We start from the raw sequence: 23,104 nt of genomic DNA on the forward strand, positions 1-23,104 counted from the left end.
TTGTTCGCATGCTCCCAAGGTCTAGAAGGGAGGAAGCTGTACACTTGAGCCTCTTCTCATCTCCTTTTATCTCAGTGGGGAGACAAAGAACAGTTTTCATCGTCCATTTGAGTGCCTCATTGGCCTGATGCAGCTGCAGAGAGAGAGTAGCTTCTATTTGCTCTTCTCAGAGGTGAAGGTGAATAGGCTCTGGACCGGGTCCTTTCTGAGAGCATTCCCAAGTACATACTTACCAGGAAGGACCCCAGGGCTCCTTAGTGCAACACCACCAACCCACAGTGAGCTGCCTTTGCTTCCTGTGCCTCAGCACTTTTCTACAGCATCCCCCCTGAAGAAGTCTTTGGCTCTCCTCCTGTTCAGGATGACACAGCCCTGAGAGCAGCAGTAAGGGACTCTGGAGCACAGGGAGTTTTCTCATCAATCTTCCTGGTCACTGGGAAGGGGTTTGAAAGGGCCGATTGAATCCGGCCATTCAACAATGGTTACAGGACTGGTGCTGCAGACAGGGGTTCGCCTACTTAGACCACGGGACTTGCTTTGAGAAGCCTGGGGCTGATGGGGGTTGATGGGGTCCATCTGTCCAGAAAGGAAAAAGCATCTTTAGTCATAGGCCTGCCAAGCTGCTGAAAGGGGCTTTGAACTAAAGTTGCTGGAGCAGGGGAATCTCAATCAATCCTGCTCCTACCAGCCTGCTGCCATTGCCAGTAAGAGATGCCCAGAGCTTGCAGAAGGGTCACAGGTCAGCAGGAGGGCACCTGAACATCAGCACAAAGGAATTCCAGCCACTCCATCCAGTAAGTCAGCTTCAGCAGGGACCCAGCTGAAATGCCTCTGTGCAAACATAGCACAGGGAATAAACAAGAAGAGGTAGAGACATGTGCATCCTGCAGGGCTGTAATCGTATTGGCATCACAGAGACATGGTGGGATGGTTCCTGTGACTGAAGTGTTGGAATGTAAGCATAGAGGCTCTTCAGGAAGGACAGGCAGGGAAGACAAGGAGAGGGTGTCATCCCCTGTGTCAGTGACAAGCTGGAGTGCATGGAGTTCTGCCTGGGGATGGAAGAGGAAGTGAACAAAAGTTTATGAGACAGGATTTAAGGGAAGGCAGGGACGGGGTCTGCTACAGGCCAGCCAACCAGGAAGACTGAGTGGATGAGGCCCTATACAGAAATATAGGAGCAGCCTCAATTCCATGAGCCCTGTTCCTCATGGGGAACCTCAACCACCCTGCTTGAGTGGGAACAGAGCAGGGCCTAAGCAATCCAGGAGGCTCTTTCTCCAAGTGATAGAGGTGCCAATGAGGAGAGGTGCTATGGTGTACCTTGGTCTCACCAAAAAGGGCAGGCTGCTGGGGAATGTGAAGCTAAAGGGAAGCCTTGGCTGCAGTGATCACAAAGTGGTGGAGTTTGGGAACCTTAGGGCAATGAGGAGGATGCACAACCTTGCTCCCCTGGGCTTCAGGAGAGCAGACTTTGGTCTCTTCAGGGATCTGTCCAATAGAGTACCCTGGGATAAAGCCCTGCAAGGTAAGACCCAAGAAAACTGGTCAATATCCAAGAATCACAGAATCCCAGAATCCCAAGGGTTGGAAGGGACCTCAAAAGATCATCTAGTCCAACCCCCCTGCAAGAGCAGGATAACCTAGAGTGCATCACACAGGAACTTGTCCAGGCAGGCTTTGAATATCTCCAATGTAGGAGACTCCACAACCTCCCTGGGCAACCTGTTCCAGTGCTCTGTCACTCTCACAGTAAAGAAGTTCTTCCTGATGTTAACGTGGAACCTCCTATGCTCCAGTTTACACCTCCTCCAAGCTCAGGAGCATCCCAACATAGAGGAAGTCAGGCAAAAACACCAGGTCTGTGTGGATGAAAGATTTGGTCCTGCGCAAAGTCCAACACAAAAAGGAAGCCTACAGAGGGTGGAAGCAAGGGCAAGTAGTCTGGGAGGAATACAGAGAAAATGTCCAAGCAGCCAGGGATCAGGTAAAGCCATGACAGAATGAAATCTGGCCAGGGACATCAAGGGCAACAAGAAAAGCTTCTGTAGGTATGTCAATGATAAAAGGAAGTCTAGGAAAATGTGGTCTCTCTTTGGAAGAAAGTGGGAGACCTGCTTGCCTGGGACATAGAGAAGATGAGGTACTCAACCACTTATTTCACCTTGGGCTCCACCAGGTGCTCCAGCCATGCTGCCCAAGTCTCAGATGGCAAAGACAGGGACTGGGAGAATAAAGAACTGCACAATGCAGAAGATCAGGTTTGAGACCACCTAAGGAACCTGACAGTGCACAAGCCCATGGGACATGATGATATGCATCCATAGGTCCTGAATGAGAGCCAGAGAGCTTCCCTAGCTCAGGCCAGCTACATCCAGCATGTCAGAAGTGCCCCTGAAATCCCAACCTATTTTTGAATGAGGGAAAGATTGTTCTGGTCTTGAGAAATCTCAGGCATACCTAGGCAGGCTAGGGGAACGGGTGGTAAAATGAAAACTGCATTCCTGGGTTACAAATCCAAAGAAGATAAATCATTTTGGCTCCTTCCAGACATCACAGGATCCCAGATTAATGATTCAAGAGCTCCTAATTATCCTTTCCCTGTATGAGAACAAACAAGTAAGTGTTTGGTAATTTTGGGAAGTGGTGTAATTAAACACTGAAATTACATTTGAACGTCCTTTACAGACTGGAACTGTGCTCACTGGGATATCAGTGATGCTACAGGGCCAGGAGGGATGCAAAAGGGATCAGTAACATACTGAGAAGAGCATGCAAAGCCTTCCATCAGTTGGGCAATTGAGTGGGGGAAGCAGGAGGATATGCACCAAATGGCTTGCAGCATCAGAACAGCCATGGGCCTGACAAACCTACCCTGGTATTTCCTTTTCTCAAGGCAAATGTCATATACAAATACTGATGCATGTAACAGGAAAACCAATCTTTTATAAGGTGTCCAGCTGTGTAAGGACAAACATTCATCTGCAAACAAGCATCCACAAGCTCAAATCCTAGTTTCTACATTGCAGACCCTTCTATTTCTGTGTAGCTCATGAACAGCATTAGTTGTCTGTCCCCTGATGTGAGCTATTATCACTTCCCCATTTTGCAGACGAATTATCCGAGAAATCTCACTAAATCTTTCTGCACAGGGCTAGAAATAGAAACTCAGGTTTGGATATGATAAATCTACATTGCAGTCACTGCCTTTGCTGAGGGAATCTGCCAACATATCTGCTTGGCTGCCTTCTTGTTAGCCATTAACCACATCCCAGGAAGGACGCCAGGAAACCTGCCTGGAAGCACACTCGTGCAGCCTCACGAGCAGCTGTGTAAGCTATGGCTCTGAGGACGGGTTTAATCGCATCCATGATCTGTGAGAAACATGTGAAACCTCCCATGGTCACTCTCAAAGTCCTGAGTAAGGGTTGCAACCCATCAAAGCAGTGTGATGTGAGTTTGGCTGTTCTCTTCATGCTTTTGCTTTTAGGATCCTGGTGTTTGTTTCTTGGTTAAAGAGCTCCTTTAGATGTTTCTTTAAGAACCCAGGGCACCTCCAGAGAGAGCATTGCCCTGGACCCATCGAACTGCTCTCCAGCAAAACCTCATCTTCATACAATGAACTCTTCTAGGAAACATATCTTACCCTGGCAGTGTAACACTGGTGTTTCTTTGGGCCTGCATGTCTGAGGGTGTTTTAGTGAGCTACTGAGCCTTTAGACAGCAGATCACTGGTCAGAGTCCAGCCTGGCTCTGTAGGAAAAACTGCTGCCAGCTCTGTGAGTCCTTCTAAGGGATGAGTTGGGAGGAAGGGTGTTCTAGCCTGGACTTCCTGGATACAGAAGGAATCCTGCACTGTGGGGCTTCAGGGTTTCCAGGTCCAAACATTGGCACCCCTCTTTACATGTGCATTGTCAATATGCAGCACATACACAGTTGCAATCTATCTCTTATCAAAACCAGTGAAACAAGGTGTCTGGAAATCGTAGGCAAATAAAGAGAGTCTTCTAAATCCATTTAGATGAGATGGATAGATGGACGAGCACATGCTCAGGCGTACGACAGTCTCAGTGTAACCGCTCTTCTTCCGCCAGAGTTCATTCCGCTTCACAATACATCTTCAGGTTTGTGCCTTCATTCCAACTAAGAACTCAGTCACCTCTGCAAACACAAGAAGCCTCTTTGAGGTAGGAGGACGTGTCCCCATCCAGCTCTGCTCACCCGTTGCTGTCAGGGGTAGCCAACGCTGGGCTGCAGAACATCCCCACCTGAGCAGAGCTGAGGCAGGCAGTGCAGAAAGCATCGGAAGCTTAGTTCACTGTTTCACTGAGATAACAAGAGGATTTATTCACCCACGCAGGCAGGATAACAACTCACACTAAGGAGACTCCACTTCTGAATCAGAAGAAGATGGTAATGTGGAAGTTATCACATTAAGTAATTCACAGAAATGACACAACCGGAGCTGCACAAATGTTTACATTTGTGGATACAGACTTTCTCACTTCAAGGCATAAACCTCCCACAAATGACGGGAATCGAAAAGAAATAGCTGATGGGGGGCCATAACTGTCCCTTCTCACGTCTCTGGCTGTTGCTGAACTGACCACTGAGATGAGCCACCTCGGGGCTGTTCCATTGTGCATGCTCCCGCATGCCAAAGAATAGCCAAAGCACGACAGCATCATCACCACCTACCTTCCTCCAAAATATCTCGTCACCTACCTGACGCAAAGCAAGATCTGCTCTAGTGGTTCCTGATTCTACTCAGCATCTCTAAAGCAGGCCCCAGTCACAACAGCTAATGCAATGCAAACAGGTCTTATCTCAGAGATGTCTGCTTTAGCTGCTGTCCCTGGGCCTGAGAACCAGCAGTACCTCCAGCTTTCTTACTCAGGACTCTCTCCTGTTGACCGTACAACCCTTACACAAAATCCCTCAGTATCCAGGGCACTTGGGATCACCTCAGCCAGTATTTAGAATGATGCATGAAATCAGACCTGTCAGAGAGGGTGATAAAGTTGAGCAGACCCCGGATCTATAGGGTCAGGTCCGCTTTAGCAAACATGGTGATGCAGCAGGAGCGGGCCTGTAGAAGAACACAGCTGCTGCTGAGGACTTAATGGCCATGCTATAAATGTCTGCAGGTTTACTTCAGACTAACCCCAGCCCAAAGCAAAGCTGAAGTCTCATAGTCCTCATAGCACATTTGCTGCACATCTTTCAGTTAGGCTCATCTGAATTGTTCATGTCCTCCTGATCCAAACTGAGGTACTGATGCAGCTGCACCCTTACTGTCCAGAAATAGACTCCCACCCTAGTTCTAATGGGAGAAAGGCATGTAGACATTTCAGTAGACATTCGTTCCCAAAAGAAACAAAGACAAGGAAGATGGTGGTGGTGCCTTTACTTCAATTTCAAGTAACAAGAAAATGAGATGTCTATTGTCCTGTGAAGACTTTCTAGCCAGGCTTGCCCTCACTGAGATGACACCCCTGGAGGAGGAGCTTTACCCCTCTGACATGACCAACCCATTCCTCTGAGCACTACTCCCCTCTATCACCTTCCTTCTTGTCCCCTTGCCCTGTTTGTGAGACCACACTGCCAGCTGGTGATGGGAAAGACCAAATGGAGTCACCCTGGGCACCAGGCGTCCTGGCTACCCTTCTCTGCAAACACCCCTCCCAGGCCCCTATGTTAGCACCAGCTCTTTGCTTTTCCCCTCCTGTCGGCACGCATCCTCAGACACCTCTGACGGTCTGGGTGCCTCTTCCTAACCCCCTTTCTTTGGGAACGGGAGCCGGGCACCTTCTCGTCCTGCATCCCGTATCCCGGGGACTGCCAGCCTCGCCCCGTGGGGCGGGAGGGATGCACACGCCAGGGAGCGGGCCTGGCCCCGGCACCAGCGGCACCAGCAGCCCCTGCGGTTGAGCCCCTACCAATACCAGCCCCGGGAGCCGCCGCAGGTGCCGGGTCCGCCGGGCGGAGCCGGGGCCGATGCCGATGCCGGGGCGGTGGCTCCCGCTCCCGGCCGCCCGGCCCGCCCCCTGGCTGCTCGGCCCGGCGGTGCTCCCGCCGCCGTCTGCCGCCGGCATCCCCGCCCCTCGCCCCTCGCCGTCGCCCCGCCTGGCGGATGGCCGGAGCGCGGGGCCGGGGCGGCTGCTGCCTGCGGCGTCCGCTGCGGCGGCCGGGGCCGGGGGCCGGCACAGCCGGGCAGAGGCGCGCACAGCCGCGCGGGGCGCCCGTCGCCATGGCAGCGCTTGCTCCGGCGAGAGGTAAGATGGGTCCCTCCGGCCCCCGCCATCGGCCCCCGCCGCCGGCCCCCGCTCCGCTCCGTCGCGCACAGGGCGGCGCCGCCGCCGCCGGGCACGGCCGCGCCCCGGGGGGCGCCCCACGGGCTCCGCGGCCCCAGCCCGAGCCGCTCCGCTCCGCTCCGCACCGCTTCGCCGCCGGGTGAGGCGAGGCCCGGCCGGACCCCCGCTGCCCCTCCGGCCGCCGCGGCCGGGCTGTCAGTGAGGGGCAAGGGGAGGGGTCGGCGGGGGCAGCACCGCACTCAGCCCTGGCCCGGCCGCATCCCCCCGCGCCCCAGGGTTCTTCACTCTCCTGTGCAGTTATTGTGGGTCACCTTCCCGCTGGACCCCCCGCCCTCGCCTTCCCCTGAGTCACCAGCCCCAGGAGGCTCCCTTCGCCCTGCGGGTGCGATGGGCGGTGGGATGAGGGGGGGTCTCCGGCCGGGAAGTAGGACCAGGGGAGGATGGGTTTCCCTGACCTGGCCTTTCTGGATCAGCTCCGGGGCTCTCCCGTCGCCGGGAGTGGAGGACCGCAGCTCAGAGCAGGATTGAGCCCCACAGCCAGCAGAGGCGGGGGGTTCCTGCCTCATCGAGGGAACAGCGTGGGCCACCAGAGCCACCAGAACAAGCTGGGTGGGAAGGGCAGCAGAAGGAGATGCTGCAGGGAAAATCCATCCCCTGGGATTAGCTGGGCTGGCTAGCTTTGTAACTGTCTCCAGAGGCCACAGGCCTCACTGCAAGAGTGATGATGGCACTGGGGGGAAAATAGATGAACTGGGGCAGAATGAAGAGCATCACAAATCCAGTCATGGGAACTACTCCAAGCAGGGAGGAAAGGAGGAAAAGCCTCAGGTGGTTACAGAAAGGATGAGAAAATACAGAGGAGCAGAGGGAAGGGGAGGGTGGGAATGGGACCACTAGCCCTGGCTGGGAGTCCACTGGTCTATGCACAGAAGGATTTAAGTTTACATGGGCTCTGGTCAAGGCACAGAGCAGACCTGTCCCTTACTGGAATATGCTGTTTGGATGCCCCCTCTAGATGAAGACAGAAGTGGGTCTGTGCTGGTAGGACCAGGGGTCACTGGCAGAGGTGCGTAGTCTCAGGACTAGGTTAGCAGTCTCATTCAGTGGGTTTGTAACCATGGGGTGTCTGGAGACCAGAGCTGCTCAAGCAGAAATGCTTTAGGTGGGTGCGGTGTGTGGCCAAAAAGAGTGCTTTGAGACTGTGTGGTGGCATGCACCCATGGATGGGATGACAAGTTAAATCCAAAGCACTGGTGGAGAAAAGCTAATAACGCTCTGCGTGGGGAGCCGGAGACAGGAAGGGCAGGGAGCACAGTGTGTCTCGGCAGCATTGGAGGGAATTGCTTGGGGACAGAGTACAGCCTGAGGTATGGAAGGACTGGTGCAAAACTGGCTTTTCTGCTCCCTGAAAGACACACGGAGCTCTCTGCACAGCCTAAATCATGACAAGGTGTTCGTGTGGGCAAGGAGAAAGAGTGATCTGAGGAGATAGAATTATGTTAGATTACTTTTCTCTTTCCTCTCTTCTACAGTGAACCTCGTGCCCTGAATCTCCAAGGGAACCTTTGAAAAGGATCTTCCCCTCCCCACCATCTCCTTATTGTTTGCCAGCTTTGCTCTGTGCTGTGCAGGGAAGCTTAAAGAGCAGGCTGAGCCCTGGAGGACAGCAAAAAGGACAATGTAATGAGGATGCTGTGAGGTCTTGGATAGGGAACCCTCTGGATTTTGTTCCTCACCCTTCACTCTCTGTTGATAGCTCTCTCACAGCCTTGACAAGAAACCTCTCCCTGGTCACGAATGTGGCATTTGGTGAGGAGAATTACACACCGTGTATGAACCACCCTCACCATTTGCACAGGACCTTTGTCCTGCCTCCTGTCATCTCTGAAACTCTTACCTAGCTCCTCATCCACTAGGACACTGGGCAGCAGCCATTTGCTACTGCCAAACTGTTTGGAGTCCCCAGCAGTCCCTGTTTGCATGTGGCCTTCACCAGTCCCAGCAGAAGGTGGTCCCTGAGACAGAAGGTCCTGGTGGGCACATGGAAGTAAGGAGAGCTTTTTCTTTGGGGGAAGAGTGGAGAAGGGGGATGAAATAGATGGGGAAGAAAAAAAAAAGTGAGCCCAAGCAAGTGAGGGGAGAAGCACTGGCAAGTGTTCATGAGAAAGAGAAAGGTGGAAGAGAGGAAAAGGAGAACAGGGGAAAAAGTTAGAACAAAGGAAAGAAATATAATCAAATAGAAGGGAAAGGGAGGACTGAAAGTGAGACCAAGTTGACAGCTGTTCTGCCTGCTACCTGGTGGCAATGCCTTGAGAAACCCCACCAGTGTGCATACACCTCTCATCACAGCAGCAGATGAGGAGGGACGTGGCTCCCCCAGTGCGGAGTCCCACTCTCCCTCTTACAGAACCCCAGTGGCAGGGACCGGGTGAAGCCTAGCAGGGGTGGCAGCATGGGGGACTCTGAATCAGAGTCCACCTTGCACAACAACTCCCTGTGGTGGCTGGCATGTGGGATGTTAGCCCTGTTGGCCAACTCTTGGATTATCCTCAGCATCACGGCCAAGCAACAGAAACACAAGCCCCTGGAGCTGCTGCTATGCTTCCTTGCTGGGACCCACATCCTTATGGCAGCAGTACCCCTCACCACCTATGCTGTGGTGCAGCTGCGGCGCGAGTCCTCCGACTACGACTGGAACGAAAGCATCTGCAAGGTCTTCGTCTCCACATACTACACTCTGGCACTGGCCACGTGCTTCACCGTGGCCTCCCTTTCCTACCACCGCATGTGGATGGTGAGGTGGCCAGTCAACTACCGGCTGAGCAATGCCAAAAAGCAGGCTCTGCACGCAGTCATGGGTATCTGGATGGTATCATTCATCCTCTCCACCCTGCCCTCCATTGGCTGGCACAACAATGGCGAGCGCTACTATGCCCGTGGCTGCCAGTTCATTGTCAGCAAGATAGGGCTGGGCTTTGGTGTCTGCTTTAGCCTCCTTCTGCTCGGAGGAATCGTCATGGGCTTGGTGTGTGTGGGCATCACTTTCTACCAGACCCTGTGGGCACACAGAAGACGCCGGCAGTGCCGCCATCAGAGGGCAGAGGAGGCATCATCCTGCTCTTCATCAGCACATGCCACTTTCAATGTGCCAGCCATTGTAGTGGAGGATGTACGTGGCAAAAGGAGGTCTTCACTAGATGGCTCTGAGTCAGCCAAGACCTCTTTGCAGATGACCAATCTCATCAGCGCCATTGTCTTCCTGTATGACACGCTCACTGGGGTGCCTATCTTGGTAAGCAGCAAGTTCTCCCTTCCCCTTCAGACTTTGCAGTTTAACTAGATTTTCATTTCTTTCAGGTTTCAGAGAAAAAAAGAGGTTTTTGTCCACCAGCCAGCCATGGTGTTGCCGAATCTGTGTTATTCTGGGGGCCGGTTTTAAAGATTGCAGTAATCCTCTCATCCTTCTGCAGCAGTATTTTTGTAAGACAAGCTGAAGGCTGGGGTGTACACACACATAGCTAAAACCACTCTGGAAGTTTCAAGCAGTTAGGAAGAGAGGAAATTATTCTGCAGACTTCCAGGGGGATCTAGCTCTGTAAAAACAATGAGATTCCTGTTTCTCCCATTTGCTTCTGGAGAGCTGATACCCCAGCTTTAAGAGCTGTTGCAGCCAGTTTTCTTTTTCCTTCTGCTCGTATAGTCATAGTCAGCATTCAGGTTTTGGCTGGCTGGTTGATTCTCTGCAAAACTGGAGGGCTGGGGAAGTTCTCAAAGGGAACCATTAGGAGAGCAGAGGCTTAGTCACAGCTTTGCTTTCTTTTTTCCGGTGGCTGTGTCCTTTGTTAGTACCTATTTAGCTCCAGTTTATAATGAGCACAGGGAAAAAAGGGATGCAAAAACCAGGTCTCATATTAGACATCTGACAGCTTGGAATATGATCCAGCAAACCTGGGGCAACACCACAGGAATGGGGTAATTACTTAACAAATCCTTTGCAGACCGGTTATGTTCTACTACAGATTGACTCCTGGTATCATTCTCCCTTGATCCCACTTCTGTCTTCTTTCTCAGTTTTGTTTGTGTCTCTTACCTCCAAGGTTGTGAGCTTTTTTAGCCTGCGCTATGATACGGCCCCAACCTGGATGGTTCTGGCTGTGCTCTGGTGCTCCATGGTGCAGACCCTGCTGCTCCCCTCCTTCATCTGGTCCTGCGAGCGCTACCGAGCAGATCTCCGCACCGTTTGGGAGCAATGTGTAGCCATTATGTCTGAAGATGATGGAGATGATGGTAAGCACCTCACCACCCCACAGTCACCTTTCTTCACTAACCCCCTCCCTAAAAGACTACAGAGAAAAGAGGGGTTTGCCTTGTGAAAAGGACCTGATTGCAGCAGGAGTGGTGTTGTGGGTCACTAGGACATGTTATAGCTTAGGGTTGGCAACCATGAGAAAATCTATTCTGGAGAAGGTGCTGCCACTCACTTGCTGCCTTAGGACTCAGTAGCATCCAGGAAAAACTAGTGCAACAGTAGATGCAAGGGTAGAGACTGTGCATACAGCTGCCAAACCACAACAAAAGTGGCCCTTGGCCAGCTCACTGATCCAAAGATCCAAGTTCTATCAGTGAGCAATTCAAAAGCAAGACAGAAGAAACAGGGCAACATCTGGGTGCTGTAGTGCTGCTGTAAGCAGAAAGATGAGGTCCTTGTTCACAGGTGAGCCCTGAGGGCTGCAGGTAGGGCAGCAGGAGTCAGTCAAGGGTTAGAATGGCTTCGGATGTTCTGTAACACACTTTCTGGCCGAAAAGCGTTGACTGCTGTTCTCCTCTTTGCCAACAGATGGTGTGTGTGATGATTATGGCGACGGCAGGATCTGCAAAGTGAGGTTTGATGCGAACGGCGCTGCAGCTGTGAAGCGGGACTCCCGGGACATCAAGCTGCTACCCATGCACCACATGCTGTTGCCCCAGGACAAGGTGCACTACCTGCAGGTGAGCTGAGAGCTATGGGGGCAGCCCCACAACCCACTTCCTTCTCTGTCAGTCTCCCACACCTTTGTGTCCTTTTGACTCCTCCGAGAAAGCCTCAGCTACTCCCTTCCTGTTCTGTCTTCAAGTTTTCTATCACCTGCCTCCTTCTCTGTTTGCCAGGTCCCCCTCTCTCGGAGAATGTCACACGATGAGACTAACATCTTCTCCGCCCACCGCTCTGCTCCATCCTTCCTACACAAGTGGTCTTCATCTGATGACATCCGCATTCCCACTCCCCGCAAACCCGGCGGCCCCATCTTCTTGCCCCCTCAGCTGCATGACTACCAGCACCGCCCGCGGCCCCCAGAAGATGAGCTGACAACCCTACGGCAGTTCCTGGAGGGGGGCCTGGTGCCCCGGGGCTCCAGCGCCTGCTTCTTCCGAGATGAGATCACCACATTCATTGACGAGACGCCGCAGCCCTCCCCAGCCTGCAGCCCACGGCACTCCCGTCTCCCGCTCGCATCACGCCGCGATCGCCGCCTCTCCCTTGGCAGCAGAGAGGAGGAGAACGCCGACCGGCACGGCGCTGCTCCTTGCTTGCAGTGAAGTTTTACAGCTGAGGAGGGAGAGCAGGCACTGTGTGAAAGGACCCTTGAGGCCAACGAGCCACAGAGCTTCCAGGATCCCAAACTATGAGAGACAGCATCAAAAACATTCAGTGCCATCATGATTTTTAAATGGAACTTCAAGTGTTCCCTTTGTCCCAGGACCTGATCACTAATTTGCATTCTCATCCTTCTCGCCAGCAGGCAGGACACGGCAGCCCACGCTGGTGGGGGAAGACGAGTGGGACATGGACTGCAGAAGAGCGAGATGGAACGGATGAACAGCCAGCCTGTGCCTGCTCTCAGGTTATAAACACCCCTCCGCTGGCCATCACCACTTGGCACCCTCGCCAGTCCAGTCCCTTTGTGAATTCCACCCTCGCATCCGCTCTGCCCGAAGAGACGAGGCAGGCACAGAATGGTATTAAAATTCTATATTTGGAGTGTCAATCGTGTGTCTGTTTTTAAAATAATATATTAGTAATAATTTTGTTTCCATAGAAACAAAGTAGCTGGCTAATGTTTAATGAAGCTTCACAGGCTTCTGGAAGGGAAATGTGGAATGTGCGAGGCTCCTTTCCTTCCTCTCCATCCCTCTCTTGTCAGTGCATCTGGAAGGCAGCAGATGCTTAGCAGCCCAGGGAAGGGAATGAAACCCATAGAGGAGTTGTCACAGGAGACTGGGTGAAAAGTTTTCCTCTCCAGGGGAGTCAGGCTGCCTACAGCTAAGCAGGGGCAGCCTCTGTGCTTTCTAATATTGCTCAGCAAAAGCTATTGCTTTGAGGGAACCCCAGGCTTGAAAGGAGATTCTCTGCAAAAAGACCCTCTCCCATAACATCTTTCACTGGTGTAAACTCTTGATTCCTGTGCAAACTTTGCATGAAAAACAATGGCCCAAACTTCCCACCCGAACAGGAAAGCTGACAGAGGCTTTAGGGGAAGGCTTCCGACTGCCCACACTGTCAAAACTGGGAGAGGTGAAGTCTGGGGCAGGCTTCTGTCCTGCACAAAACTCTTGGAAGAGAGGCACAGAGGTAGTGTGTGAAAGAGAACCCTTCTCCTGCCCAGTCCTGGCTGTAGCTCCAGCCATGGGCAAGGGTTTGGCTGCATCAGAGGAGAGCAGGAGGCGGGCAGCCCTTCACGTCCAGAGCACTTCTGCAGGTGATGGGACTTGGTCTATGAACAGTCAAAGCGTGTCCCTGACGTGAGTTCCGATACGTTAACTAGAACCTCGTGTGAGCTGTCTCCCCCCTGCTCCTCCACCCGGCACCGCCCGCCGGCCCGCCCTGCCCGGCCCCCGGGGTGGGCCTAGCCCTGGGCCCGCTAGGACGCTTACCCGCCCCGGACCCCTCTCCTCCTCCTCCCCGGTTGCTCGGCCATGGCCTCACGCCTCTGCCTGTGCCTCCTGCTCTCCGCCGCCGCCGCCACGTCTCCGGGCCGCCTGGTTCCCTATGACCTGCTGTACATGGACGGCGTGCGGGCGTACTTCGCCCGGGACTGGGCTCGGGCGGCGGAGCTGCTGCAGCGCTCCCTGCACAGCTACGCGGGGCTGCGGGCGGCCCTCCGTGCCTGCCGCGCCGCCTGCCGCCGGGAAGCGGCTTTCCTCGGCGGGCCGTCGGGGGCCGGGCCGTGGGAGGCAGCCCTGTTCGGGCCGGTGCTGCAGCGCGCTGACTGCCTCCAGCACTGCCTGGGCCGCCGGCTGGGCACCGCGCCGTCCGCGCACCGCGCCAGCCGCACCATCCGCCGAGACTTCGAGCGTCGGGAGCCCTACAACTACCTCCAGGTGGCCTTCTTCCAGGTGGGGAGCAGAGGAGGGGTGGGCAAGGGCACCCTGCGGGGGAATGCAGGGTGAGGGGTGGGTGCGAAGAGAGCGTCCGCGGGAGTGTGACAGGCGCTGCTGCCTTCTCTCCGCAGCTGAAGAAGCTGGATCAGGCTGTATCTGCCGCTCACACCTTCTTCGTCGCTAATCCCCAGCACCTCCAAATGCGGGAGGACATAGAGAAGTACCGGCGGATGTCAGGGGTGAGGTTGGACAACTTCCGAGACCTGGAGGCCACGCCACACTGGGTGAGGGTTCAGTGCAGAGCCAGGCATCGGCAGCTCTTATCCCATCCTAGGGACCAGACTGGGACCCTGAGATGTTCCCATATGAGAGCCACGGCTTGAGATAGGGCCCCACACATAGAATCATAGAATGATTTAGGCTGGAAAGGACCTTTAAGGATCACCTTAGTCCAATGTTCTGCCACGGGCAGAGACACCTTCCACTAGAGCAGGTTGCTCCAAGCCCCAATGTCCAACCTGGCTTTGAGCACTGCCAGGGATGGGGCAGCCACAGCTTCTCTGAACAACCTGCTCCAGTGTCTCACCACCCTCATCATAACAAATGTCTTCCTTATCTCCAATCTAAATCTGCCCTCTTTCAGTTTAAAACCATTGCTTCTTGCTCTGTCCCTGGAAGCCCTGGTCAAAAGTCTTGCTCAGTCTCTCTTAAACACACCCTTTTCACAGTTGAAAGGCTGCAAGAAGGTCTCCCTGAAGCCTTCTCTTCAGGGTGAAGACAAACCATAGCGAGTGTGCCACAGAGACCTTGGCGACTGTTACAGCCGGCTGCAGGGCCTTAGAGAACTGTATTTGGCTTAAGCCCAGAGGATGAGCTGTCACTGTGTGGTGGGCTGTGTGTAATCGGGCAGGCCCCTAGATGTCAGTACTACCCTGTGAGTGACTTGAAGGCTCAGGCATCCTTTGGTGTCACCCAGGCTCATGAGGGACCTGGATCTGTCTTTCACAGGAAGCCTATGAGCTGGAATGCAGCATACGATGCATGAGGAGTACCTGCAAGGCCGTGGCCTGGCTGGAGGCGTCGCTCACGGAGGCGCTGTCAGCACTGGAAGAGTGTCGTGCCCTGTGTGAAGGGCCTTGGGGGGAGGGAGGATAACGAGGAGGAAGAGATGAGCCTGGCTTGTATGAATCCATTGCAGGTAGCATGAGATGCACCAGAGGTTGGGTTCCCAGTACTCCTGTCCAGAAAGAAGTGTGAGCTACTGCTTTCTTGCTCCTCTCTCTTGCAGCCCATTATATTCAGTTTTTGAATGCAGACAGCAGTTCGTCCTTGAAATTGCCACAAAGCCAGGGCGAATTTCTGCCACGGAAGATTTCATCCTTCTCGCTTGATTTACTGCAGTTTTGCCTATGATCAAGGTGAGCAGAGCCCGACCCAGCATGTGATGCTGTGGCACCCCTAAACTCGCCCTTTTCTTCTGGGCCTGGAGGGCAGCATGTCTGGGAAAAGTGCACATTTGACCTGAGCTCTACCTTGTCTCTCCCTCCTTCTAGCCCCCAACCAACCCTTCTTAGAACCTCTTTTCTTTCTCAAACCTGTGCCCCTTGAGAGAGGTGCCTTGTGGTCCACTTCAGTTTTACTTGTGCAGCTTCTGTAATGTGTGGCTGTTCCCACTTCTTTCTTCCAGCACTCTCTTATTTTCCCTTGCACCAACTATCTGCTGTGTATTTTATACACTTTTTCAGTACATGGCTCTAGACCAGGCCCCTGCTTCCTATCTAGGTCATGCATATATATCTCATCTCATCTCAGCAGTGGTTGTTCCTTCTGAGTCAGCCTGTAGTCCCAAAAGTGGGATTGTTTACCTTGTGTGCAAAATGCCAGTATAAACACAGAGTCGAGGTACTCTTGCTGTTTGGTACAAGATAGGGTCCTAGGTGGCAGCTGCACAGAGCAGGCACACGCTCATTCTGCATACATCAGAGTCTATACCAGGGGGATTGGAACTAGATAAGCTTAAGGTCCTTTCCAACCCTAACCATTCTATGATTCTGTGCATTTGAGAGAATAAAGAAATTACTTTTCTTTGGTCAGAAGTTGGTGAATCATGATGTTAATTAGTACTCTATCTTCTCTGCATTAAATTGTCCTCTTTTCCTATGTAAATGAGAGTGCATGCTCCCTGAGGGTGTGGAGGGGGAAAGGCTTTTCAGTCCTGAACTGAGTCAGTGCTCACAGTCTCCCCCTGCCACCTTCACCTTTCACTCTGTTACCACAGTTTCTGCTCACTTGTTCCTTTGGTAATCACCCAGTCTTTGGCATCCTGTGGGGCAGGCCCCTTTCATCAGTCCTTTGGTTCCTCTTTCTAGGTTAATGTGGTTAGTAAGGAATGCATTGCTTATACAAAGTCCTATGATTAAATCCTGTTTTGCTAAGTGATATTGTTAATCTTACTTTGCAAGCCAGATGCTGTTACCACTATGGCAAATTCCAGTCTTGCTGTACATCAAGCCCTACCTGCCCTCACTGAACTGATGGCTTGTCATGATATTGTTCATTCTGTCACCCTGTGCCTTTCACATGTCCCTCAGCTTTTCCCTTGGATACCTCTGCTCCTTTCTACATTGTCCCAGCTGTCTCATCCCTTCTGTCAGACCACTGGTAAAACTTGTATTTCAAAGAAGCCTCCAGACCCCTCATCATGTCCATTGGGTGAGGGAGGTGGGACCATGTGTACTCTGTTGTTAGGCCTCTTGCTGTCTGATCCCAAGCAGGGTGTTGGCTGCTGCTGGCCTATGCACATATGCTGCTAACGTTGACTCTTCAGAGACATATCTGTTTGTTCTTTTCTGTTCCTGCACAAGTTGGGAACCAGGCGCTGGCTGCTGAATGTGCTGCTTCCTACTTGCTCTTCTATCCCACGGATGAGCCAATGTTGGAGAAGATGAACCAGTATCACATAGAACTGGGAGAGGACACAGCTGTCACAGCCAGAGAGGTAGTTACAACCCCAGGTCTGTACTTTTTGGCCCTCCTCTGTCCCATACAACAGGATCAAAAGGAGACAAAAAGGGAAACATGTTTAACGGCAGATGTGTGCCAAGCCCGGGAGTAAAGAAACTGGAGCCCGAGTTTACTTCTAGTCTGTACCAGGCAGGGTCCCTTCAGGACATAACCTGGTTTTCAAAGTGCACAGCAGCGTGTTGGAGCAGCTTTCTGCCCTATAGAGGGATGGGCTTTTCTTTTATGAGGTGGTTGTTTAACAGTCTCTTTGCTTCCTTAGAGTATTCAACATTATGTGCAGAGATCTTTGATGGAGAAGAAGTTGATTTATTATGCAGTGGAGCATCTAGGAGGAACTTTTAATGACCCTGTAAGTATCAGTATCTTAATCTTCCTGCCCTGAATTCACCAATAGAGTTACCAGAATTCATTTCAATAGCACATGGTTCAGAAAGGATCAGATGTTGATGAGAAGGACCCCTGAGTCCTTACGAAGGGGGTCTTTAGGGCCTTTCCACTGCTTCAGGGCTGCAGTGAGTTTGAAATTGCTGCTGTAACCATATGGATAGCCCACTGTGGTTGTTGTCAGAAGTAGGCCAGAATCATTGGTCTGGTATTCACTGGAGAAGTGGGACAAGGAACTGGCTGTATGACCCAATCCAGTGTGGGAGAATATTATGTACTGAACCATCTTCATTTGTTCCTACAGGATCTTTGGACTCCAGATGAGCTAATTCCTGAAAACCTAAAGGAGAAACACAGGTAAGGTTGCCACGTTGAATAGGACAGAAATATAAGTGTTGGAAGTAGGGGATGGTACAAGGAGCAGTAATACCTACTGAGGAATGGACTAAACAGAAACAGGAAAGGTGTGAAATGCTGCCACAGAGGATAGTTAGGCATAGCTCTGTGTTCTGACAGCCCTGGTCTCTGTTTTTTCCCTTGCTCCCGAGAGAGGATCAGGAGAAGCAAAAGCAGGAAACTCTGGATGTGGAAGAGAGGGATAAGAGGGGTAAGTAAAAGAGCTTGAGGAAGGACTTGGATGCAGTCAGCTGGACTTAGCCCAGCTAAGTGCTGTCTTTTCTTCCATTCTCAGACACTGGAATGCTAGCATAGATGCAGACTGACTCGAATGGCTCAGCAAGTCCTCTTACTGTTTCTTTTCTCCTTCTTTGATGCATGTGTAATCTTACAAGATCTCACCGCGTATGTCTCTGGGATGGGAACTCAAAGGGCACTGTGGCTGGAGAAGCTGAGAGCAGCAGTGCCTAAATACATGACAAGTCTATGGACACGCAGATCCCTGTTCAGTATGGCAGGAGTGTCTACACCAAACCTGGTTCAACTCTACCAGCCCAACTTCGAGCACTATTTTTCTGAATGGGGCAAGGAGAGATGGGGAGGAAATGGAAACTGGAAGCAGATTATTCGGCTTGGGCAAGTCTTTCCCTGAAAAACACAAGTCCAGAAGTTTTGTGGCTAAATGCTATAGACTGCAGTGCAGAGTACCATGCTCTTGCTGGTCCTCTGTTCTTACGTGTGGACACACAGCCTCTTGCAGGGGTCTGTCTGGAGTCTTTGCTTGAAATGATCCCAAGCAGTTCTATGCTGTGATATATTACGGGAGAGCAGATCATTCTGAGGGACTGAGTGCCTTAGAATTCTTGACCATCCAGAGGTCAGAAGTGGGTGAGAAAAAAGGCCAAAGATTAAAAGATCAGATCACCAACTAATACCCATTGCTTCTCTTTGGGGCTGAAGAAAATAGATTCCCTGGCAATAGTTTTGGGATGAGACGTGTGATGGAAAGGAGGGTTGATGGAGGTGTTTACCTGCTTCTTTTCTCCAGAGCCTCACCCCAGTAGGCTGGACCTGTTCTGCTGCTGCGATCCACAGTGCACTCAACTTTTCCCTGCTGCTCTCCCAGCAGACCCCAGGTTTCTGCTGGCTGCTGAAGCACTCGCTGTAGACCAGCTTCCCCAGCTGATGCTCTGGCTCCCCTGAAGCATGTGAGGGGTGCGAGTGGCCCAGGTCTGCGAGGAATGGGCACTTCTGGGGAACTGTCCTCTCTTATAGAATGTATAGTGTCTGTCCACTTCCTTATCCAGACTGGGGGTTGGTGTCTGAGAGCTTCTTGTCCAAAGCTTGCTCCTGCCTATCTGTACTTGCTTCTCAACAGGGCCTTTGCCTTTTGAGGATATTGCTGTCACAATGGATTCTCAGCAGATGAATGGAACCCAGAGGGTTGTGTTTGACAGAGTGTTGACAGAGTCTGAATGTAAGGACCTTCTCCGGCTGACAAAGGTGAGGCCTGAGTCTTCCCTGCTCAGAATGCAGGCCTGCAGCATTCCCATGGAGCAGAGATGGCAGCCTAAAGTGTGTCATCTGTGCCCTTCTAGGCTGCAGGAGAAGCAGGAGATGGCTACCGGGCAAGACGGTCACCTCATACCCCACACGAGAGATTTGAAGGCTTAACTGTTCTGAGGGCCATGCAGGTAAGTGTCTCTGTGAGTCCTGACACCTTCCTGATTGTCCAGAAACAGTGTTTGTCACCCAGATGGTTGTCTCTGTGGAGTGCACTCTGGATGGAGGCCCTGGAATGTTATCTTCCTCACAAGCACATGTGCAGTCTCCCCTCCATGATCATGTTTAGGCATGTTTTACATGGCGAGCTCGATAAATGCTCTCCCTCCTGTGACACAGGGTTTCAGGATTGTTCCTTGTCCCTGCACAGTCTTATAGACATGCTTAGCTGATAATTGGAGAATAAGATGGAAGGAGCTTCTGGAGATCTCTAATGGGACCCTCTGCTCACAGCATGGCTAATCCAAAGCTAGATGAGATCCTTTAAGGTTATGTGCAGCCAAGTCCCAATCATCTCCAGGAGTGATGATTCCCCAGCCCCTCTGGGCACCTGTTTCAGTGTGTACCACTCTGAGGAAGACTAAGTTTTCCTTTATATCTAACAGAAATTTTCCTTGCTGCAGCTTTTGCCTCTTGCCTCTTGTCTTTTCAGTGACCAAAAGGGGACAAGATTATCCCCATCATTTCTGTAATGCCCTTAGAGGTGAAAGGAGACTGTAGTTAGATCCTGCTTTGGCCTTCTCTAGGCTGAAGAAACTCAGCTCTTTCAGCCTTTTTAGACATGCTCCAACACCTCTGCCACCTTATGGCCCTTCACTGAAGACTCACTCCAGTTTGCTCATATCACTTGTGCACTGAGGGACTCAAAATGATGCTGCATTCCAGGTGTGGCTTCATGTGCTGAGTAGGAGGGAATTGATGTGATGTCCAGATGTACTCCTGATTTACATGTACACGAGAAAACATGTTCATTTCTTCGATGTGTGACCACAGGACTTTTACACAGGTCTCTTCTTCTGTACTGTGTACGTGTACCCATCATTTTCAGAGTGTCTTTTTATGCAAGTATTTTAACAGCATTGTTTTTCACTTGTAGCTGGCCCAGAATGGGGACGTGGACTGGAGAGACGCCAAATTGCTTCTGCAGGCCAGTGAGAAATCACGGAAAATCATAGAATCCTATTTTACTCCTGGAAAGAAACTGCATTTCTCCTTCACGCACCTTGTGTGCCGCACAGCGGTGGATGGTAAAGAATCTTTCACCCTGTTAGCGCCCATCTCCTGAAGAGTCTCCTAAGTTCCAGCCATGTACTCTCAGGAGACTCTGCCCTCTACTCTCCCTATGCCCCTTTCTCTCTGCCTTGTTGTTAATTGAAACTGAAAATTCCCGTATTCTTTTTTGACTCCCCTTTTCAGAGGAACAGGAAGGTCGCATGGATCTTAGTCACCCTGTCCATGCTGATAATTGTCTCTTGGATCCTGAGGGGCAAGAGTGTTGGAAAGAACCACCTGCCTATGTGTACAGGGACTACAGGTAAGAGAAGAAAGGGACCTGCATTAGATCATATGGAGATCAGAATGTCCCTTCAGCCCCATCTGAGGATGAGCTCAGCTTATAGAAACCAGGTGATGGGTTGATGGCTCAAAGCCAGCCAGGACTGTAGCATCAGGCGTAAGGCTGCATCAGTGGCTTCAGAACGAGGAGTGAAACACCTTCCGTAGGCTGGGAGGATTTGCTCTTTCTGCCCGCTCAGAGCCAGCATTAATGGAGAGCAGAATGATGCTGGAAGGCTGCACAGACTAGAACCATGATGCCAGAGTGTTATCTTGTAGGTCTCCCAAAGTTCTACAGTCCTCTGCTAGCCCTTATGACACTCTGTGTCTTCTAATCAAGTTCTGCCTTCCACATTTTTCTGGGTATTACAGGAGAGGGAAAACCAAGTGCCCTGTGTTTCCTTTGGCTGAGCAGTCAGTGCCTATCCTGTCTGTTCATCTCTCTCAAGATTCACTGTCAGTACTTTGTCTTGGGTTTTTCCATTCCACATGAGAGTTTTTTCCCAGCCTGTGACAGGTTTTGTTACTCGTCTGTAAAAGAACCTGAAATGTGTTTTAAAGATTGTGACAGTTATTGCACACTGCAGCCAAATGTGGTCAGTTCGCTACAGTTGATTCTTCCTATTTCCCATCCCATCCCTGGCATCCAGAAATCTTATCTGCCTTTTCTTTGAGTGGTAGCTGTATCCAGAGCAGAAATCTTTGAGCAGCCTATGGTAAACATGTGGGACTTAGAGGGAATTCCAGTATCACTGAGGCCGTTTCCCTTTTGCTATAGATGCTGACTTGGTAGAGTCAGACTGTAAAGTTACCAGGCTCTGTCACATAGCTGGTGAGGTCGCTGTCCCTTCCCTGGGAAAGCTGTCCTGTCACCTCACTCCTCCCCGAGGACTGGGCTTCTCTGACTTTTCCTTGAGTAAATGTTAAAGCATCTTCCTGGGATCTTTGCCACTGAGTTATTTCCAAGAGTATTCGTGTCCTTTAGCAGAGGACCAAGGAACTCACAAGGGCTGAGCTCTTCCAGTGTCCTTTTGAAATATGCCCCTGTGCTGCAAACTTCCTGGATCCCTGCTCTGTATTTGTGCTATAGTCATTAATTATTGAACAGGATTGGGCCCAGGGGTCCAAGAGTCCCAGTAATCCTCCAGATGAACAGTACTCCTTTTGGTGTCAGTGGTGCACTACTCACTCTGTGCTGTTCACATGCTCTGCTTCATCTTTCTACTCATTTCCCTATGGTACTGTTCTCAGTACTTTTACTGCAGCCCAAACTGCTGAGATCAACCATTTCCCTGGGAAACCAGCTGTTTTGTCAATGCTTGTGTGGCCATACGGATCTCCTTTTAGGGCCCCCATCTTATATTGTGAGACTTTTTACATTTACCTCTTGTCCCACAATAATCCATGTCAGAAATGGGTGTCTAAAGCCCTCCAGACTACTCCAGTAAGGCTAAGAGTCCTGTTTATGCTTCAACCATTATCCTTACCCTCCTGCCCTTCCATGCTTGTGAGAGCTCTCCTTGCTTTTCCGCAGTCATGTTACCACCCTGACTTCACTGTCTTACTAAACTCCTATGACACAAGAGCTATGCCTTCCTGGCTTTCAGGGCTGGTAATCCTCTCACTGTCCTTAATGTCCTTAACGTTTTTCTTCAGCAGCTGCAGTGATGATTTCTTTCTCCCAGTCCCAGTGATGAGCCTCCTTTCCTCTGACGTTTTCTATCAACTTAGTTGAATGTCAGGAGGAATGCAAATAGCTTGTAGTTCATTCTTTCACCTAGTCAACTGTGATCTTACCTGCACTGCACTCTGTCCTCACTACTTTGTTGTCTAACATTAGTAAAGAAATGTCTTGTTTGCATTAAGCCTCTTCTTGACCATTCTTATGTTACCCTGAAAATCCTTCACTCTTAAGACTTGGCTTTCTTTGCTGATCAGTCTCCTCTTCCAGGGTTTGCATTATTCCCAATCTTAAAACATAAACAAGATCATGCCAGGTCAGAATGAAGATCTATGTAGTTCAGGGCATTGTCACAATGGTGCTACAGATGTATGCTGCAGAAGATTCAAACTAAATCAGGACAAGCGTGTAGAGGTAACTCCCTGGAATATCCTCTTAGCCTCCTGTGGCTTGAAGCTCAAGGACCACCTGAGTTAGGCACAACTGTAGTTAACACCCTCAAATGGATTCTGCTAACTGGTCTGCTTTTGAATCTGTGGTATTCACAGCCTCCTGTGACAAGGAGCATGGGGAAGCACCTGGGAGGAATGAGCTTCACCTTCCCATATGTCCTCTTTGTTTTTGTCTGCAGTGGCATTCTCTACCTCAATGATGACTTCCAAGGTGGAGGCCTTTTCTTCACTGAAATGGACACTGTGACTGTCACAGTAAGTCTGGGAGGACTAAGGGGGAGAGAGGACAGAGTGTGAGACTTGGTCTGTGTGGGAGGAAGCTAGTTGATTGCTGGATCCCACCATTCCAAAACCAATCCAGTACTGGTGCTGTAGCA

General features: G+C 51.3%; 2 protein-coding genes across 2 annotated transcripts; both read left to right on the top strand.

The window, feature by feature from the left end:
* The first annotated feature begins 6,158 nt into the window (after window positions 1-6,158).
* Window positions 6,159-12,340, top strand: GPR162 (G protein-coupled receptor 162). Its single transcript, XM_034074374.1, has 5 exons — window positions 6,159-6,275; window positions 7,847-9,606; window positions 10,412-10,601; window positions 11,152-11,303; window positions 11,463-12,340. The coding sequence occupies exons 2-5, from the start codon at window positions 8,767-8,769 to the stop codon at window positions 11,889-11,891; spliced, it is 1,611 nt and encodes a 536-aa protein (XP_033930265.1). The 5' UTR covers window positions 6,159-6,275; window positions 7,847-8,766; the 3' UTR covers window positions 11,892-12,340.
* Window positions 12,341-13,203: 863 nt separating this feature from the next.
* On the top strand, window positions 13,204-23,024 carry P3H3 (prolyl 3-hydroxylase 3). Its single transcript, XM_034074664.1, is given in 15 exon segments — window positions 13,204-13,688; window positions 13,805-13,957; window positions 14,682-14,871; window positions 14,962-14,979; window positions 14,982-15,047; window positions 15,050-15,091; window positions 16,538-16,671; window positions 16,957-17,046; window positions 17,386-17,438; window positions 17,630-17,688; window positions 18,856-18,980; window positions 19,076-19,171; window positions 20,137-20,287; window positions 20,457-20,574; window positions 22,907-23,024. Coding segments are annotated over 15 exon segments (1,833 nt in total). The 5' UTR covers window positions 13,204-13,268.
* The last annotated feature ends 80 nt before the right edge of the window (window positions 23,025-23,104 follow it).

This window comes from Melopsittacus undulatus, chromosome 2, assembly GCF_012275295.1.
Source record: "Melopsittacus undulatus isolate bMelUnd1 chromosome 2, bMelUnd1.mat.Z, whole genome shotgun sequence".
NCBI classification, from domain to species: domain Eukaryota; kingdom Metazoa; phylum Chordata; class Aves; order Psittaciformes; family Psittaculidae; genus Melopsittacus; species Melopsittacus undulatus.

Coding starts and splice junctions, on each gene's coding strand:
- GPR162 (XM_034074374.1), top strand. CDS start 8,767: ATGGGGGACTCTGAATCAGAGTCCACCTTGCACAACAACTCCCTGTGG. Junction 9,607..10,411: donor TCACTGGGGTGCCTATCTTG/GTAAGCAGCAAG, acceptor CTTACCTCCAAG/GTTGTGAGCTTTTTTAGCCT. Junction 10,602..11,151: donor TGAAGATGATGGAGATGATG/GTAAGCACCTCA, acceptor CTTTGCCAACAG/ATGGTGTGTGTGATGATTAT.